The sequence below is a fragment of the Podarcis cretensis genome (genome assembly GCF_951804945.1).
Source record: "Podarcis cretensis genome assembly, chromosome: Z".
NCBI lineage: Eukaryota > Metazoa > Chordata > Lepidosauria > Squamata > Lacertidae > Podarcis > Podarcis cretensis.
The window spans coordinates 18,752,044-18,771,440 of NC_137184.1; the positions used below are offsets into that span (position 1 = coordinate 18,752,044).

Genomic DNA, 19,397 nt, shown 5'->3' on the forward strand with positions numbered 1-19,397 from the left:
CATGTTTGTGTCCTGTTGTACACCTTGCAGAGCAGAGCTGGGGGTGTGACTTCTGGACCTCTTACTTGCTCTCTCCTGCATTGCTGGAAGTTGGACATGATGACCCTTGGGGTCCCTTTCAACTCTACAATTTTATGATTCTCTCTCTCCATCCAGGCTCCGGTGTTTACATCACTCGGGGGCAGCTGATGAACTGCCACCTGTGTGCAGGTGTGAAGCACAAAGTTCTCCTGCGGCGCCTGCTGGCCACGTTCTTTGACAGGTAGGACACAAAGGAAGGGCCCGTCCTCCTAGCTCCTCTTGAGCTGCTGCCAGGGAACCAAGTTTGGAGGGAGCAGGAGCTTTAAGTGATGGAAGGGAGGGAAATTACCCATCACATTTTGCTTAATGGGAATTAAAAGTGTTTTTAATTTGTCTCTCAATGGAGGCCACATGTTTCCTAGCAGAAAACATAAATATGAGGACGTGGGATTGTGTCCAGTGTTAGTCCTGTTCAGAGTAGACCCACTGAAGTTAGCAGACATGACTAGCTTAAGTTTGTTCATTTCAGCAGGCCTACTCTGGTTACAGCCCTTCATGTCTGTCTTTACCAATTATCAGAAATGGCTAAACCCTGCCCAGATTAAGATTAACAACCATGCTGGGTGGAATTTGTATGTGTGTGCAGATCCTGTGCATTTGCACATGTAAGAGTCTGAGGTGGCTGTACTCAGTCCTGGCATGAAACCTTCAGGAGGTTGGCTAGAGGGGGAAAAACAGCCCTCGGGCAGAGAATGTTTTAGCTCTCGCTGGGAGCGGGGAGATCTGGGACCATCAGCATATAGATCCGCAGGTCGAGGGCAGACAGACCACTTTCATTTTGCTGTTCTTTGAAGGAGGTGCAGTGTACACAAATGCTCATAGGTATAATAAGACATCACAGAGCCTAAATTGGACACTGCATGTCAATACATTTGGAAATACACATGGTAACAGATTTTGTCCCTTATCCTAGAATCGCAGAATGAGATGCAGATGATTCTTCAAATAACTGGTGTGAGCATAAATATGTATGTTTAATAATTCCTTTAAATGGGCTGACGAGTCTACTGGCAAGTGAAAATTCTCTTGCCTCTTCTTAGCAACTAGTATTTGCACCATCTACAAAGAAATAGCTTCCAGAAGTTCTTGACACTGCATGTCTCTGTAGGTCTATAGATTTGGTTAGTCAAAGAAATGGACATGTAGGTTGATGTCTCCGTTGTGCTTTTCTCCCCCCTGAAAAGCTGAAACTTTGGGGGGTTTATCCAGTGTAAGTAATTTGGAATTGTGTTCAGTATTTGTAATACTATGAAATACCTTTTTAAAAATTTTGTTCTTTGGCCATGGTGAAGATTCCTTAATTTCTGCTGATTTGCAGAGTGAGCCTCAACAAGCCACAACTGATTGGTTTGTATTATCTCCTGTATGAGTTTTTTTTGGGGGAGTGTACCTCTTTGGGCTTCTGCTTCTCCCTCTCTTCTCCCCCCACCCATTCCTCCATGGAAGCTCCTTCAAAGTCTGCTGCCTGAAATGGGCTCTTTCCCATGCTTTGGATCCCAGCTGTGGGTTTTCTTTGAATGTGCTCTTGAGATTCTGCTTCCCACTCCTTCCCGGGACAGGAACACACTGGCCAACAGCTGCGGAACTGGGATCCGGTCTTCCACAAGTGATCCCAGCAGGAAGCCACTGGACAGCCGGGTCCTTAATGCTGTGAAACGTAAGTGTGGAGAGGAAGAGGAGAAGGAGCCTCTGAGGGTAGATGGGGAGCTATTCGGTTTATTTTACATCTTCCTTTAGTTGTGACTAAAGGAGGTTGGACTAGAAGACCTATGGGTCCTCTACAATACTATAATCTCCAATTACAGATTAAGAGACTCTTGCTCTACCAGATTAAGAGACTCTTGCTCTACTCTATTATTCTAAGGGGTCTGGATTCAAATGCTCCTTCTAAAAAGACACCAAAGCTTTAAAATCCTGCGTTTTGGCGTCAGAACCCTGTTTACTGCCTTTTTGAAAAACTGTTTTTTAAAAAATAATTTTATTGGGTTACAAAGGTACATACATTATCTCTGTTTTCAGATCATAAAGTCCTTTCTACAGGGCAGTTCTATTCAATGTGAGACAGTAATGTTGTAGACAGTATAAGGTTGGGGGAGAAGAGAGGGGGAAATGTTTACTGCCTTTTGTGTGTGCTGACAAAGTTTGTTTTTAAGTCAGGGCATAAGAGGGAAGATCTTTGAGTCATGGGAAGATCTTTGAGAGGGAAGATCTTTGAGTCTGTGGCCACAGCAGATTTTCTCTCTACTAAGCTATTTTGTGGCAGCCCCAATTGGTTGAGCTCCTCCTGTTTCATGAAATGCTCATTGTCTCATGACAGCAATGTGGAAAGAAGCCCCAAACAGGAGACCCTCCTTAGAATGTTGTCCCTGGTTGAAAGGGCAGGCAGAAGGGGTGTCAGGGAATTTGGACACTGCCGGAGCCAGGCCAAGCCATGTTGGCTGAAAAAAGACTGCTGAGAGGTCATGAGCCAGAAGGGGCCAATCGGAAAGTCACTTGGGAGGGCGGTGCTGGGAGGGAGAAATTTGCACTTCAGCTGTATCCTCAAGGCAACTTGCAAGAATTAAATAGTTCTACTAGAAAATTAAAATGCAGCAGCATAAATCTGATAAGGACAAATGAGACCAGATGCATGCAGAGCCAAAGCAGAGGGTATGCTCTAAAAAGTGTGTGCAGTTTTGCTTCGGAAGGTGAGGAGCCTGCCTGGGCTTCTTTAAAAAGAAGGGGAAATTCTGCCAAATGAAACTTCTACCACTACAGGATTATGTCCTTCTGTGCAGCTCTTGAAGGACTTGGAGGCTCTCTCAAGGTCTGGACTTGGGAAATCAAGGCCTGAAAAGCAGTGTAGGGTTAGGGTTCGTGACTCTGGCAGCTGCATGACTGGGAGAATTGGCTCTGAGAGGGGGATGAGGAGAGGGAGGCCTTGAGTTGAGCAATGCCAGAGAGGCTCTCAATAAGTACAAGTTGTTTGTCATCCGCAGAGGCTGGGTCTGGTCTTCTCTGTGCTTGCTTGCTAGTTTCCTACCAGCCAGGTGAGGTGTGATTCAAGCTGTTGAATGCAAATCTGGAAGCATTCAATCTTTCTTTCTTAAAATAGTGAATAAGTCACAGTCTACTATGGGACCTTCCAGCACTGTCTCCTTATCTGTGCTGGATGTTACAAATCTTGTAAAGGCGCCTTTATGCAATCTGTAATTTTACAGCCATTGTTCCTGATGCTGGGGAGAAAAATGTTAAAACTCTACCTCTGTTGTAGCTAAAACACCCCCTTGTCTTTGCAGTGTATTGCCAGAATTTTGCCCCAAGTTTCAAGGAGAGTGAGATGAACGTCATCGCAGCCGACATGTGCACTAATGCCCGCCGGGTGCGGAAGCGATGGCTGCCGAAGATCAAATCCATGTTGCCGGAGGGTATGGAGATGTATCGCTCCGTCATGGGCTCCACTACCAGCAGTATCTCCCTGGACCCTGAATTCCAGCCTTCTGCTGCTCAGATGTTCGAACAGCGGATCTACGCGGAGCGGAGGGGGGATTCTGGAACCATTGTGGCACTGAGAACTAACACGGTCACTGTGGATCAGAGCAACAGATCCAGCCAGCTGTTTGAGCCGAATGAGCAGGGGGAAGGAGCCAGTTCTGTCATCCAGGAGTCTGCTGGCCCAGAAGCAATGGCTTTGGAGAGCCACAGCACCACACCGCCTTTCGAACAGGGCCCATCTGGGTCCACTAGCCGGCCGGAGACTCCGGCAAGACGACCGGAAGGCCCCTACGGAGGAGGAGGAGGAGGGACTTTGTGAAAGAGCCAGGATCATGCTGAGCTTGACCAACGAGGGATCTCTAATACTAAAGCTGCTTGCATGCATTATTAATACAGAAAAAAGAGAAATGTGATCAAACCATTTACCTACTGAACTGCTACTGTTGCCTGAGAAAAATGTGATTTTTATTCTGCTTGTGTTTAAGATGGATAAAGGAAATATCACATTCGTTATACTGTAAGCAACTCTAGGCCTAAGGCAACCTACTTACGGAAAACGGAAATGAAACAAACCCCGGCTCCTTTAAAATCAAAAATCCTGAGGTTTGTCTAGAAGGCAGTAGGATTTTGTTTCAAAAGAGCTAAGCGATATTCCTCTCCCCCATTCATCCTCCTCCTCCTCCACCACCATCCTCAGCCCTCCTCTTCCTCTTCCTCCTCCTTGTGATGGGGCATGTACAGAGAGGGGAGGGGGCAAGGAGCTGATGTAGGATGAGGAGGAGGCCTTGCTGGGGTTGGCTGCTGTAGGGTGAGGTTTTGGTTTGGTTGCTGCACAATTCCATTGCTTGGACCTTTTGTTTGACTTACGGACAGGGAGGATTTTTTTCAGGCACAATCCACTAGGAATATATCCTGTGCAGGTACTGTTGGGACGAAGGGACATTTTTGCCTGGAAACTCCACCGGTGGCCAGTGCTCAGGATATTTGCTGGATGGAAAGCCTTAATTGCCCATTTTCTTCCCTTGATGGTGGCCCCTGCCTGGTAGTGGCACCAGGGCACCACACTTTCCTTTGTGTCCCCCTCAGGCAATTGCTTCCCCCAGAGTTTCTTTGGGTTTTTTTTTTGTTTTTTGTTTTTTGAAGGTGAGCGCAGTGCTCTTTCTGGCACAGCAACACCCTTCGGCTTCTGAAATTATTTGAATCAGGTTGGGCACATGACACCATTTGTGGGTGTCATGGATTTCGTCCTGAGGAGTATTGTGTTTGTGTGGGTATGTGGCTGCACAAAACATTCCAGAATGACTCCCATGATACTATTTGGCCTGCTCTTAGATACAGGGACATCTTTGAGCTTCATTTTGTTTAATGCTGAAATTTTGCTGGCAGAGATGGTGAAAGGCAAAAGCTGCTTGGGCTGGGCAGAGGTGCCCCCCAGGGGACTAATACTGAGGGCCTCACTCTATCCTGATGCATCTCATGGGACCGGGAAGGGAGGTTATTGTTAGCATTGAGTGGTGTGTTGATGGAGGTGGAATATGGTAAGGCTCTACTGGGCCAGAGTGTGGGCTGCAGTTGCTGTTCTTGGCATTTCTGAAGGCATTTCTGAAGGAGCAGACAGGGAAGAGAAAAGAGATCAGAGGGAGAGGTGAGAAGGGAGTCACTAACTTGAGAGTTTTGTGGCACACTTGGCCAGAATGGATGTCTTTGGTGGCTGTCCAACCCTACCCCAAACCCTATTGTTCCTTTTTAGGATCTGTGTTTTCCTATTTGATCCCACTCTTCTTCTTTTTTTTTTTCTTTTTCTTTTGAGAAGGCTCATGTAAAATAGGCAGAACAAGTTTTTCAGTTCTGATGGCTTGAGCTGCTTTGTCTGGTAGGGTGTTTCTTAGAGAGGTACAGCTCAACTTTCACATCTGAAAGGTGTTGGGTGCAGAGCGAACTTTGGCCAAAGGAGAACCAGCATGTGTGCAAGAGACAGAGCAGGTTGGGGTGGGATCTGGGCTGGGGAAGCAGGCAGGCAGCCTAGCTTGCTTTTGGGATGGTTGTGTGTCAGGGGGAGAGCAGCCCCATTTTTGCTGCACTCAGCACATCCCCCTAATATATGTCGGACAGGCGTAGCAGAGGAGAGAGTAGGGGGAAGCCACCATGGCCCGACTGGGCTATTTCATAAATGGAAGGGCAAAGAGGCCCCTTCTCTGGTCTCTCGTTGGATGGCCATTGCAGGGAGTTGCCTAGATTACCCTTGGGGGACCCTTTCCTCTCCACAGTTCTATAAGGGAAAGGTGCTTTTGCTCTGGGATCTGCCCCTTTTCCAACCAAAATGGGTCCTTGGCAGCCATCCCCTTAGCCGTTCTAGAATGGTTTATCCCAAGATTCAGTCACCTTGATCGAAACACAGGAGTTACTGGAAGGCCCCCACCTGGTATGTGAGAGGAGACGCTTCACTATGAAGGGTGTGCTGCTTAGGAATCTCTCCCCTTTCCTAGCCCAAACCCTCCTTGATGTAAGGGTTTGTCTCTGCTTTTCTAGGCAGGATCCCTGTGTGGGTTTCTGGGAAGGGACCACGGAGCAGGCTCTTGAGGGGAGAGGGGAGACAGACTGAGTTTGGGGGGATTTTTCAGGTGCAGAAAGCTCAGGACAGTGGGAGCTTCTGAAAGCTCTGTAATGGGTACTTTCTGAGCTCCAGGTGAGGCTCTGTGCTGGAGCCAATGGCACGAGGTGTTGCGGGGTATACTCTCTTCCTGGGGGTTCCTCCCTTTGTCATGTGACCATGGAGGCTTTGGAGGGAGTCCTTGCCTTTGGCCAATATTTGAAACTTCATTCTGGGCCCTGAATAAAAAACCTGTGGTCCCTGATCTGTACCAGTGCCACCCCACAAAGGATTAAAACCAGCTGAGCACTGGTGAAGTGGATGGGTGAGGCCTTGAGGAGGGGAAGGAGAAGCACCAGGAGGCTGAGCCAACGTGTCTCCAGGCCTTTTCTGGCCTGGGATGCCTCTGTAGCTGCAGCTCAATCAGGCCATTGGCCTATATAGTCCATCCTAACCTCACAGTGCTCAACCAGTTTCCTTTTACAGGAAACTCGCAAGCACTGCCTGAGTACAAGAGCAGCCCTTTCCCCTCATGCAGTTTCAAGCAACTAGTAGTTGGCATGGTACTCCCACAGGTCCTTGCTACCCTTGCCCTGTGTGCCATAGGGAAAGTAAGGCAAGGCAAGGCTTCATCTGGGATCTGGCATGAAGCCCTGGCAGTTGACTCCACACCTTCAGGGGCCTAATTCTGCGTTTGCAGGTGAATGAGAACTTTGTTATCAGAGTGAGCAGTCGAGTAATGATCTGCCCTAGATGGTCCAGTGAGTAGGGGCAGCTCTGTGGGCAGTGACCCCCCCCCCTTCTGCATCTTTCCCTGAGTCAGTGGTAAAGGGGGATTGGGTCCATGAAATATGATGGCATCAAACTGAAAGGATTACTGCCTTTCTTACCTTGAGTCATTTCCTCTTCCAATTGGATACCCTACCCAAAATAATGGTGGTACAAAGTGCATCCAGGAGCTGTTCCACCCGCCCCTGGCCCCATGATGAAATGACCAGAACATAAAGAAAATACTTGAATGGCTTAGAAAAGAATCTGAAGAGAGTGTCGCATTGCACAGTTAAGATATATTTTTATACCGAGCACAATTTCATGTACATTTTTATTTGGGGTTTCTTTGTTTGTTTTTACTTTCTAGTAAAAGAGAGAGAGAGAGAGAGCTTTAGGTAAACTTGAAAAAAAATGTGAATGGTTTGTTTTTGGGGAGGGGGGCCTTCCTTGTCTTCTTGATGAGGATGAGCATTTGCACTAAACCAGATCCGCATGTGGAGGCTTAAGGGCAGATTTCCAAGACGTATCTGTGGATCATGATTGTCTCCTCCCTGGTGGGAAGGAAGAATGTCGCAAAATAAAAGAATGTAAAGTGAGAATGAAGCCCAGAATGATCGGGATTTCCTGAGTGCCTTAGCCCTTTTTGGATCACTTGTTTTCCATGCGGAGGGGACAGAGAGGGGGGGAAATGCCAGATCAGAAGGAATGCCCCCCGCCCCGATTTCCCCCTCTTTGTTTACAATAATGCTAGAAATGTCACGAGAGTGTCTGGGAGTTGCTTTCTGACTGTGATGATGCATAATGTGAAATGGAAACGGCATCCCTCTAGATCTAAAAAAAAAATAAAAATGGAAGCAGAAGTATTTATGGTATGTCTGCACCTCTATTCTTAATGCTTGACTGTTAGCAATATTACATGTGTATATTAAATATATATATATATATATAAAGTTATATCAAGCACCTTTTTAAAGAGAGAGAAAACCGAGTGAATTTAGTGGTTGCCACATCATAGTATCGGAATCGAACCAACATTCCCACCCCCTCCTTTTCTGCAATGGAAACATCCCCAGATTGCAGTTGCTTTGTAAATTAGCCTGGCTTCTCTAAAGTTTCTTTACCTAACCCTTGCTCAGAAGTGTGCAATTCCAGGGTTTTTTTTCACTCTAAACCAAAATTTGGAGCCAAAAACAAGACTTGGGAAAAAAAAGATTCCAGAAATCTGATCTCATTGCAAAGGTGAGACCATGTTAAGCCATAAGTCCTGTCCTTTTGTCTGCTCTGAGACTTCCCTGACAGTTATTCTCTTCTTGCTCCAACTGAAATGGCCACTAATTCAACCTTCAAGTTGCCAGAGATGTTTGGCTGTTCCCCACTTTTTCTCACCTGTCATGGGAATCCAGTTTGGAAATGGGTTTTGCTTAATTGAAGAAATTCTTCTTTCTCATTTTAATTAAGTGCTGGAAAGCATCCTGGCTAGAAAGTTTTTTGTTGTTGTTGTTTTTTGTAGGATGCTGATTTGTCAGGGTGGATAAAAGGTTGTGACTGTTTTCTCACCTGGTGTGGCAACCTTTCCTGGTACTTCCCATCACTGAGGAATTGGGACCCTCTTGGTGACTTCTCTTTCTGCATCTTCTTCCTTGCAGCATTAAATGCAAAGAGGAAAAGCAAATTGGTCCGTCCCCCCGACAGGGCAGGAGAAGGGGGGAGTCCTAAAAAGGGCACAGCCGTTTGGGCATGGTGCTCTCCGGGGGAAAGGTGCCGGGGGAGACGGGCTGCTTTACATGTAATCATCTTTGCCTGAGAAGAGGCCCTCTCTGTGATGTTGTCTTCCCTGAGCAGCAGAGTTTCCACAGCTGTCCAAATGATGCAGCCTGTGATATGTGCTGTGCATTTTGACCATATCTCCTGTGGCATTAAGGGATCCCTAACCAGTCTTAAAGGGCCAGGGGTGCAAAGCCCTTTCAGTGTCACTGTTACAGTGCTGCTGTGGCTGCCCATGGAGGGTTGTGGTCAATTCACTGGGTGCCCACCTTGGAGCAAGGCAATCTGTGCCTCTGCCAAAGCTGGCATGAGAGGAGGGAAAGAGGGATCCCATGTGTTGTCCTTGCTGAAGAACTTACAATCTTCTGTTTCTTCCAAACGTCCTTTTTGCACTTTTACGTCTGAGGTGGAGGGGAGGGAGCCCAACCTTGCAATACTATTTTTAAGACTCAAAAATGATAAAGTCATAGCTAAGCAAGAAAATGTATAAATATGTTTAACTTGAACCTTTGGATTGCACTTGATTCAGATTGTGTGCAGATCCTTTTGAACTGCCTGAGAGAAAAGTCTTAAGAGAGCAAAAGGGTTTCTCTTGGAGTCTTTATCAAGAGTACCCAGTAGTACTGTAACTCATGACTGTTAAAAATAAATGAAAAGTTAAAAATCCCAGCGCTAATAGGGGAGATTTTGAAGTGCTTTGGAGTTGTTTCAGCCATGCAAAGTTTTGTTTATTCTCTTTGTTATTTATGTGCCATCCCTCAGCTTGAGACTGTTACAGCCATGGCTAACACTACAGATTCAGAACAGTGTCAGGTGGCTGGGCGGGGGCGGGGGTAACGTGGGGGAGTGGCTTCAAGATGTCTCTTCTTCACAAGCCCCCTGCCAAGAGTTCAAAGTATGGTTGTAGCGCTTTTCATATAATGAAAAATCCATGGAAAAATGTGATCATTAATGATGAAAATGCTTTGTAAAATTCACATTTACAAAATAATAAAGTAAATAAAACCATCTGTCTCTTGTTTCTGCTGCCCTGCTCCCTTATCCACCATTTCTGGAGTACAATGGGGGTAAGAAGGGGCTGAGGTCGGGTGGGGCATAGAATGATCCTGCTTTCCTATAAATCTGGCCCTGTCCCCTACATTTTACTGCAATACGGTGCCTGTGAGTATAAGCCCTCTGAATTGTGTAATGTGCTGTTTATTGACAGATAAATAGGTTGTGTTCATATGTAAGAATTGAGGCACAATTGAATCTTCAAAAAAGGGTTATTCCTCATCACTTCTGGGGGTGGCCATGACATTCCTGTTTTGGAGCTCTGTTTGCTTTTAAGACGGGTGAAAGTGCAAGGCAAGTGGATGAAGAAATAGTGTTTTGCTCGGATAAAGGGGGACTCATTCTACAGAGAAGTTGTGCGGGTGTAGCTGAGACTGCTGAGCTTTTCAGACACCACCTTGGTTATGAGTCTTGGGGGACCTGCTCCCTGCCTTGCAGATCTTTTCCACCTTGCCTAGGAGGGCTGGGCCCTGACTGACTGCAGCTTTGAAAGCTGAGGCAGCTGAACAGACCTTTAGGTTGGGGTATTGTTTTGCTGGTTTCAGTTCTGTTATTTCCCCATTTGTAAAAAATGTTTTAAATTGTTATTAATTCTTTAACCTTGTATGTTTCTAAATCTGAGCTTTTTATGGGATGTGCCTCAGAAAAGAGGAGCTGGAGAGAGCAGGAGAGGTCCCAATCACAGTGGTTCAGGGTAGGGGGAGGTATGGTGTGGGAGGTGGGGCAGGCCAAGTAAGGGACACCTGGCACAGACAGATGGTGGCTGTGCCGTGTGCCAGTCCCATCTCCAACCTGGGGAATTGGCTTGAAATCAAGCTTCTTGAAGAAATGTTGAGTGCTTATGCCAGGAAGCCCCACTTTTGACAGGAAGCCACATCTTCCCTTGCCTCACACATGTTAGGAATAGGACAGGTGGGCACTCTGGGGAACATGGTCTTGTGGGCCAAGTAAGGGGCCCTGACAGACCTAACTCGAGCAGCTGCTTTTCCTTTCAAAGGCCCTGAAGTTAGTCTCTGTCATTGCCACTTAAAAATGGTCAAGTAATAAGTCATGGAGTGACAACTCTGCCAGCCAGCCAGTTTTCAACGCTCGGAAAAGCTCAGAGGTGGAGTATCTGTTTTGTTTGCAAAAGGCCCTGCATTTGGTTCCTGGATTCTCCAAATAAGGCCTGGACCAGGCCCCCTTCTGAAGATTCTCCAAATAAGGCCTGGACCAGGCCCCCTTCTGAAGCTTAGAGAGCCCCTGGATATTAGTGCAGGCCATTTGAGAACTTTGGTCTCTGGAGCCCAATGTGTGTTGCTTTACTTATTTCAAAACATGGTATGCTATCCCTGCTGCGTGTGGGAATGGTGGAATGGTGGGTGGGTGGGTGGGTGGGTGGCTCGTTTTCTGAATCCGAGAGTTCTGCCCCCGGCATCCAATCCTGATATCACTGATACGCAGTCTTATCAATTTGATGTATGCCAGCTAGGATTATCACTGAGCAGGGCAAAGATGAGCTGTATTGGGGGGGGGGCAGTTAGCTCTTACAGTAACTTAGGACCTAAATTGGAGCTTAGGTACCCTGTTGTATCAAAACATAGTAAGAAAGGATGTTTTCATCACAGGTGTTAGTGCATGAAACTATAGCCACGTAAAAGTGCCACCTAAAGGATCCATGGCTGGTTTGAGCTTTTCTCTTGCAGCCCATTTTCGAGGCCAGTGTTCAACATCAAGCATGATAGCTGCAGTAACTGTCAGTTTACTGCCTGTTTACCTAGGCAAATTGACCATTAAAATGCTGCAAAGTTGCATTTTCCTCTAGTTACCTAAAATATATATAAAGCAATTGCTCCCAAACCACAGCCATTTAATTTCTTTCCTATGGATAGGAGGGCCCCCCTAAACCATTGTAATGTAGAATCATAAAACTTCCTACTGTGTTATAGAAGCCATTTCCAAACTGATTTATTCTAAATGAGTTGTTATAATCAGACTTTCCCTTTTCTTGCAGGCATCAGTGTTTTAGGAAAGCCAAAGCCCAGATGCTCCCATACTTCACACTGATTACTTATCAATGCCATTTCCCAAATGAGGTCTTTGGCTTGCAGTATTGTCAGTAGGGGATGGATGGTGGTCGGTTGCAGGAATAAGAAATAGGAATGAATTATTTGCTGCTTCATGACACAGTTCCTAGAGTGAAGGAGCCTTTCCAGAAGGAGGCAGCACCAGAGCAAATGCAAAGCTGGAAAAACTGCCTGAGAACAAGCATGAGGAAGGGGCTGCTGTTTTGGCCTCCCCACCCCAATTGGCAACTTTTGCATTTTAAAAAAAACCCCAACTGTGTGAATACTTGGTTGCATTTTTTTTCTTTTGGGGCTGTGGAACTGTCCCCTAATTGGTGCTGAACGACTGCAGCTACAACTGCTGGTTTGGTGGAATCATGGAACTGGTTACTCATCCTGTTTAATGCCAAATGTGTAGACTGGGAAATGTTGGTTGTTATTATTATTATTTAATTAACTCACCTACATTCTTCCATGTACCTTTCCCTGCTGTTGAAGTGGAGAGAACTCTCTTAAATAAATAAGTGCCCCTACCTTAGAAACACTGCCTAATGCAGCTCTTCCTCGTAGCCATGGATCTTTATCTTATTTCCTTTACTGCTGGATTTGCCCAGGAGAACTGTGAAATCTAAAATGTGTGGGTCCCTTAAATCATATTCATTCCCCCCCCCCATGAAAATCTGGCATAATACTTTTATCCCTGGCCACCGGTCTTACTGGCTGCAGGGTCTGAGAGAAGCTAAGAGTCCATCAACATTTGTAGAGCTGCCATATATATTCCCCAGCCCTGGGTCACAGGGAAACTCAACCTCTTGGTTTCCTAGCACTGGGGATCACTTCTTCCCACCTTGCCATCTCATCTGTGGCAATTGCAACAGCAGTGTACAGAATGGTGGCACTCAAGTGTGATGATTTAATGCTTCCCCACATCATTTTCATAGAATCATAGCTGTGGAGTTGGAAGGGACCTCAAGGATCACCTAATGCAGGCACCCCATAACTCAGCCCTCCAGATGTTTTGGGACTACAGTTCCCATCATCGCTGACCACTAGTCCTGTTAGCTAGGGATGATGGGAGTTGTAGCCCCAAAACATCTGGAGGGCCGAGTTTGGGGATGCCTGACCTAATGCAACCACCTGCCATGCAGGAATCACAGCTAAGCATCCCTGACAAATGGCCATCCAACCTCTGTTTAGAAACCACCAATGAAGGGAAGTCCACCCCCTTCCTAGGAAATCCTTTCCATTGTCAAAGAGCTCTTACCATCAGAAAGTTCTTCCTTAATGTTTAATCAGAATCAGTTGTGTGCTGTAAGCTCGGGCTGTACATATATTCTGTTAATTGTAAAAAGTGTTCTGGAACAGAGGCAGGGCTTCTCCTTCACTTCTTGTCCTCTTCTTCATGGAAGAGTCCATAAACTGGTTTCTAGGGGAGAGAAGGAGAGGTATTTAAAGTTTGCTGACATATTTGGTAGAATGCAGGAAGCCATAAAAAAGAAGTCGTCGTTTGGGAAGCAGCTCTTGAGAGGTGGTACTAATGAACCACATCTCCCAAATCTCTTTTTGAAAACAAAAACTGCAAGAAGTGCCCAAGGGAAATTTGTGGGCTTAAGGTGGTTCCCAGGAAATTTGTAGGAGAAGCAAAATATCCTGGGTATTGTGGGAATCCACATATTATCAGCAACTGATTTTATCCCATATTGCTTTTATTTCTTTGTGTTAGCTGTCCTTGCAGGCTGAAGGTGTGGAGTAAACTTTATGGGGGAAATTGAAATAAAAACCCAGTTGCACAGTTAACAGCATAACAAAATAATGGTTGACGTCCCAATCCTAAAAAAAATGCCTTGTTTTACTACAGTTAAACATTCAACAGGGCAATGAATTTGCCCAGTGTGGGAATTGTTGATTGACTCAGTTGGAGCCCCCTGAAAAAAAGGGAGGGGAGCTTTATGACAAGGGTGAGGAGCACCAGCGAGCCTCCAAACGTGACTGGTCTTTGTAGCCCCCATTAGCACTGGCTAGTGTGGCTAGGGGGAAGGGGCGAGGGGATTGGTCAGCCTCCCACAACCACTGGAGGGCCAGAGATCCCATCCTGCCCTCCACTCTTCTAACTTTCCCTTACCAGGCAGGAAAAAGCAAATCAAAGCTACATTCACACTATGCACTGAAAGCGTTATGAGACCACTTTAAAGAGCCATGGCTCCCCCCAAACCAAGATTTCTGGGAACTGTAGTTCGGGAGTTAGGATATCGCCCCCATTCCCCCCTCCCAGGGTTGCAAATTGCAGAGTGGTTTAGCAATCAATCCCTTTTCCAAGGAACTCCTGGAATTATAGCTGTAGAGCCTCCTAACCATCCTCGGCATCTTAAACAAATTAAAGTTCCAAGTACAGTATTCTTTTCTTTTTCGGGGGAGGGGGGAGCAGAACCACGATTGGTTTAAACTTTAAAGCAATATGAAAACCAGTTTAACGCATGTCATGGATGCACTCCAAAGGCCCAGCAGGCCTCGGACTTTTCCTCTCCGTTGCTAGGTAACCGCTTCCCGGCCCTGGAGGCTGCGGCAGATTGGCGCCCTGCGATGATGCCATCGGCCCGCGCGACTCTTTCCTCGCCGCTGGCTCAAAGGAAGGCAAGAAGACGGAGCGGACGAGAGTCAGCTAAGTCGTGGTGCCGCCGCTGCCCGTCCCTCCCTCTCCTGAGAGTGTGAGGCGGGAGGATCCCGATAATGCTTGGAGGCGGGGCGGTCCAGACGGCGATGGTGTTTCAGCCCCTTGAGGAAGTTCAGGGCGCTGCATGTGGACCCGCTGCCCTCCTCCCCGTAGTGATAATCCCCACAACGGCCCTGCGGAGTAGGCTGGGCGGATTCGTTGGGGATCGCCCGGTTTCTGCCTGCCTCGCCCCATTCGCCGCCCCTCTCACCCCGCAGCCAAATAAACGGGTGAATGGATGACCGGCCCTTTGGGCAGCCTGGAAGAATTGAGGCCGCCTGCCTCATGCATGGCAAAAAAATGCCCCTTCCTGGCGACTGCTGATGACTGAGCTGCTCTGTGGGACAGCTGCCCAGCGCACCGTCCATGGGGTCACCAGAGCACCAGCCATGCTCCTGCTGTTGCTGAGTTTCCCTCCTTTGCCTGTTCGCTCCTGTGAATGTCGGGCTTAAGGAAGGCCCTGCAGAGGGTGGCAGGAAGCATCTCTGGTTTGGTTAGTGGTAGAGCGTGGTCTGCAGGTAGCATCTCCTCCAGGTAGGGCTGGAATCTTGCCTGAAGCCCTGGAGAACTGCTGCCAGTCCATGCGGGTGGGCAAGATGGGTCAATGGTCTGACCCTGTATTGGTCACCTTCCTGTGTGTGATAGCTGACAGAGAAGCACAAGGCATCTTTTATGTAATTTTTTTAGGTAAATTCAGATGGAAGACCTTTGTAGGATTAGATGGTGCTTTTTTTATAGGGGTACTCAAGAGTATGCAGTACTAGCACCATTTTTTTTTCTAGAAGAAAAGCATTGGTTAAAAGTGTGGCACTTACTGTAACAACATGGTAAGTGCCAGCACCTTTACATAAAAGGTACTGTTGTGACGTGGGGTTTGTGATTTCAGCTCTCTTGACATAATATGCTGGAGACAGTTCTCTAGTAACACTTCTTTATTAAAGCAACAAGACTGAGACCTGAGGAGGGGAGAGCTACATTTATAGGGACAGGGAACTAGCTAGAAGGGATACATTTTGGAGGGAACAATAATAGGCAATCACAGTCCTGCCTTTTGGAGGCAACCAATAAGACAGAGGATCCAAATACAGCAGCTTAAATGAACCAATAGCTGTACCCTCTGGAACCAAAAGGCAGTTACTTTACCCTAATGCAATTACAGACAATAATAATACAGATATAAAATCCTTTGACTCAATACACAACACCTAGAAGAGATTTTAGACTGATGTCTGTGTTTCATAGTGGCAGGCAGGGCCTATCCTGTGGAAGCAAAATAGCTTCAGAAATTGTTTGTGCTCAGCTGTGATGTCTGGAAGAAAGGATGCCCTATGTCTGAAAGTTGTTCTGATTTCATAGAAGCTGTGTGCTCTATCCCAACAGCATTCATTTCACCATTTAAAAATAGGGAAATGCTACCAGTGCTGTGCCATTTCATGTATTCTTTGCTGCCGCTGCTGCTGCTGCCTGGGCCCCCTCCTTGGCAGGTGGTGGCTGTATGTTGAACAAACTACAGCTAGACCCATTTGCAGCAGTTGAGAATTCAAATCAAGTTGTGGCTACATGTGAGACCTAGAGGGACTGACTCCAAAACAGATCTCCCTGTCAACTTTGTGAAGCATCCTATTTCATCCCTGAGCTTGCAGCAAATGCATGCTAATGCTAAGCCACTGTGGCTTTAGCGAGCATCTCTGCCCATGTGAATGGTTAATAATATTGTTAATATTAATATCGTCTGTAGTGTCAGGAAAGCCCCGGGAAAGCTCGGAAGAGTTTCTTGGGAGCAGTGGGAGCTGTGCTTACAATTCTCTGAAATGGTGCAAGCATTTTCTAGCACAGCCATCAATAATGGCATGAATATGTATGATGTTGCATTAAAATGATGCCCATGAATAAATTAAGCATAGGCAGATGACTTATGAAGGAAATTGTATCAAACTGTAGCTATTGTTAGGCATATTTCTTCCTTGGAGACACTTGTTTTCTTGGAAGTTCTCAGGTTTCTCTTTGGGAAGAACTTTCCATTACCGCAGGGAGGGGTTCACCATTGAAAACGTCTTTTCTGCAGGAGTCACCCATTCCACCTCACTCAGGTCTCCCTTTGTTTTTAAGGACACCTACATCATAAGACGGGACACGGGTGGCACTGTGGGTTAAACCACAGAGCCTAGGGCTTGCCGATCAGAGGGTCGGCGGTTCAAATCCCCGCAACGGGGTGAGCTTCCGTTGCTCTGTCCCTGCTCCTGCCAACCTAGCAGTTCGAAATTATGAAGTGCAAGTAGATAAATAGTTACCACTCCGGTGGGAAGGTAAATGGCATTTCTGTGTGCTGCTCTGGTTCGCCAGAAGCGGCTAAGTCATGCTGGCCACATGACCCGGAAGCTGTACGCCGGCTCCCTCAGCCAGTAAAGCGAGATGAGCGCTGCAACCCCAGAGTCGTCTGCGATTGGACCTAATGGTCAGGGGTCACTTTACCTTTACCTTTACCTTTACATCATAAGACCAGGCCAGCTTCTCAGACTAGAAGCCACAGTCACAGAGTAGCAAGGACACATGCTCAGCTAGAGGAACCCCAGCAGTTCGGCTGATTTAGCTGTGATTCCTGCATTGCAGGGGGTTGGGCTAGATGGCTCTTTGAATCACTTGCAACACTATAGTTCTGATTCTGTGACTCCTAACTGCATGGAGAACATTTTAAGCCACTTGCTGCTATGGAAAGATTAACTGGTTGCTGCAGCATTTAGAAATATAGTGGTGGAGAGGAGACAAACAGAGTAGACTGTTTGCAGGCTGGAAATGAATAACTGATTCATTGGTGGTAGTAAATGAGCCTTGATCTGATTTTAAGTGCACTGACAGTAGAATTTATTTAGCATTTAATTGCTTTCTTAAGCTGCTGAGGATGAGGTGGTTTTTAACCAAAAAATTACATAGGTTCCCACCAAATCATCTCAAATGGGCAGAAGACTCAATTATATTTATTGGCTTAAAAAAAAGCAAGCAAGCCCATAGAGCACTGTATATAACTGGAATTGGTAGTTTTTTTTGTCATTTTTACCATAGCTTATATCACCTCTTTCTCTTCCCACTTCCCATTTTTCAGCAATGGAAGTACAGTAGCTGTGATTCCCATGCCATATAAACCATCTTGATTCGTTATTAAATTCTTTTTATTAATCTAAAGCACTACAAAGAATTTGAATGGCTAAATCAGGTGCTCAATAGTCATTTCCTCTCTGCTGTAGCGCTATAAATACGAAACTAATTTACGAGCCTGAGATGCCAGATGAGAAGGGTTCTGTCGGCCTTCATCTTTATGGCTTTGTGCTACGACAAAATAGGGAAGAAGGTACCCCCCCCCCCCGATAAAACATGCCATAATGCACACTCTTTTTCTAGGTTCTTAAGTAAAATGCAAGCCCCCTCAGAAAGCTCCCTGCCTCCTGTGGCATTGGGGAAAGCAAATCCTGTCCTTTGTGGGGTTCGGTTGCTGAAAATGGGATCTGGGCAGGAACAGCACAGTCTATTAAGCTGTTTTTAAAATACCTTGAGAGTTAGAACATCCATGCAGGGACTCCTGAGATTCTGTTCCATACAGAGGGAGAAGAGGCAGTGCAAAATAGATTCCCCTCCAATAGCCAGCTCAGGTGGTTGGAGACCAAGAAGATAGAGCACCAGGTTGAAGAGAAAAGTATCCACATGTAAGCTGCAAGACATGCAACGGAAAAAAGGAGGCATAGGATGGGCCAAAATTCCTGTTTGAAATCCTTACACAATGTGCTAGCCACCTGGGGGGAGGCCATAAGGGCCTGGGATACTGTGCAAGAGCTGAGCTCTTCTCAGGGGATGAGGATATACTGCACCCTTTTCGTTGCAGGTCCCCTTTCTGCTCATAATGACACTGACTTTCTGAGCCCATAGCATTTATCTATTTATTTAAATTTATGCCACTTGATTGCTTTAAACAAAACAAAAAGCAGTTACCGTATTATTCGTCCCATAGGACGCTCTGTCCCATAGAACGCACCTAGTTTTTTTGGGGGGAAATAAAGGAAATTTCCCCCCTTTATTTTCCCCCCAAAACCAGGTCGGGGAAATCGAACCAGGTAAAGGAACAGCAGGATGACGGCGCTGCGCCTCCTTGCTGTCCCCTGAGCTTGCGGGGCTGGCCGATGTCTGTCCGGCGGGCAGGGCGCTCTGCTTCAGGGCGCCCCTCACGCCGGGTGGCAGGCTGCTATCCGCAGCGTGGGGAGCCCTGCGGGGAACTCCCGCAGGGCTCCAACACGCTGCAGATGTCTGTCCGGCGGGCGGGGCACTCTGTTTCAGGGCGCCCCTCGCGCTGGGCAGCAGGCTGCTATCCGCAGCGTGGAGAGCCCTGCGGGAACTCCCGCAGCGCTGCCTAGGCTGCAGATGTGTTCCCGAAGTGCTGGGCGCTCTGCTTTCAGCGCGCCCAGCGCTCCAGGAAACAGGCTGCTATCTGCAGCCTAGACAACCCTGCGGAACTCCCGCAGCGCTGCCTTGGCTGCGGATGTGTTCCTGAAGCCTGGAGAGCCTGAGGGGTCGGTGCACACCGACCCCTCTCGCTCTCCAAGCTTCAGTGAAAGCCTGCATTCGCCCCATAGGACGCACCCAGATTTCCCCTTCATTTTTGGAGGGGAAAAAGTGCATCCTATAGGGCGAAAAATACAGTACCAAAAAGATAAAACATTAAAATCCAGGGGAAGAATGCAACAATACTTTAAAACATATAAAAGTTAAAATATAAAAACAGATTAAAATTCACATCAGCTTTCTAAGCATATGGACAGGTTTATCAAAACAGGAATGCTTTTAGCAGTCACCAAAGGAATACCGGGAAGGCACCTGCTTGATATTAAGAGACAGGGAGTTCCAAAGTACAGGTGCTTCCACA

At 46.8% G+C, this 19,397-nt stretch overlaps 1 protein-coding gene across 5 annotated transcripts in view; it reads left to right on the forward strand.

Annotated features, from left to right (window-relative positions):
* Positions 1-9,689, forward strand: part of NACC2 (NACC family member 2) — a 61,445-nt gene extending 51,756 nt beyond the window's left edge. For all 5 annotated transcript variants that reach the window (XM_079961342.1, XM_079961339.1, XM_079961341.1 and 2 more), the window contains exons 4-6: positions 157-262; positions 1,641-1,738; positions 3,360-9,689. In XM_079961342.1, the coding sequence (XP_079817468.1) occupies positions 157-262; positions 1,641-1,738; positions 3,360-3,874 (719 nt within the window). In that variant the 3' untranslated portion in view covers positions 3,875-9,689. The remainder of the gene's footprint in view (positions 1-156; positions 263-1,640; positions 1,739-3,359) is intronic.
* The last annotated feature ends 9,708 nt before the right edge of the window (positions 9,690-19,397 follow it).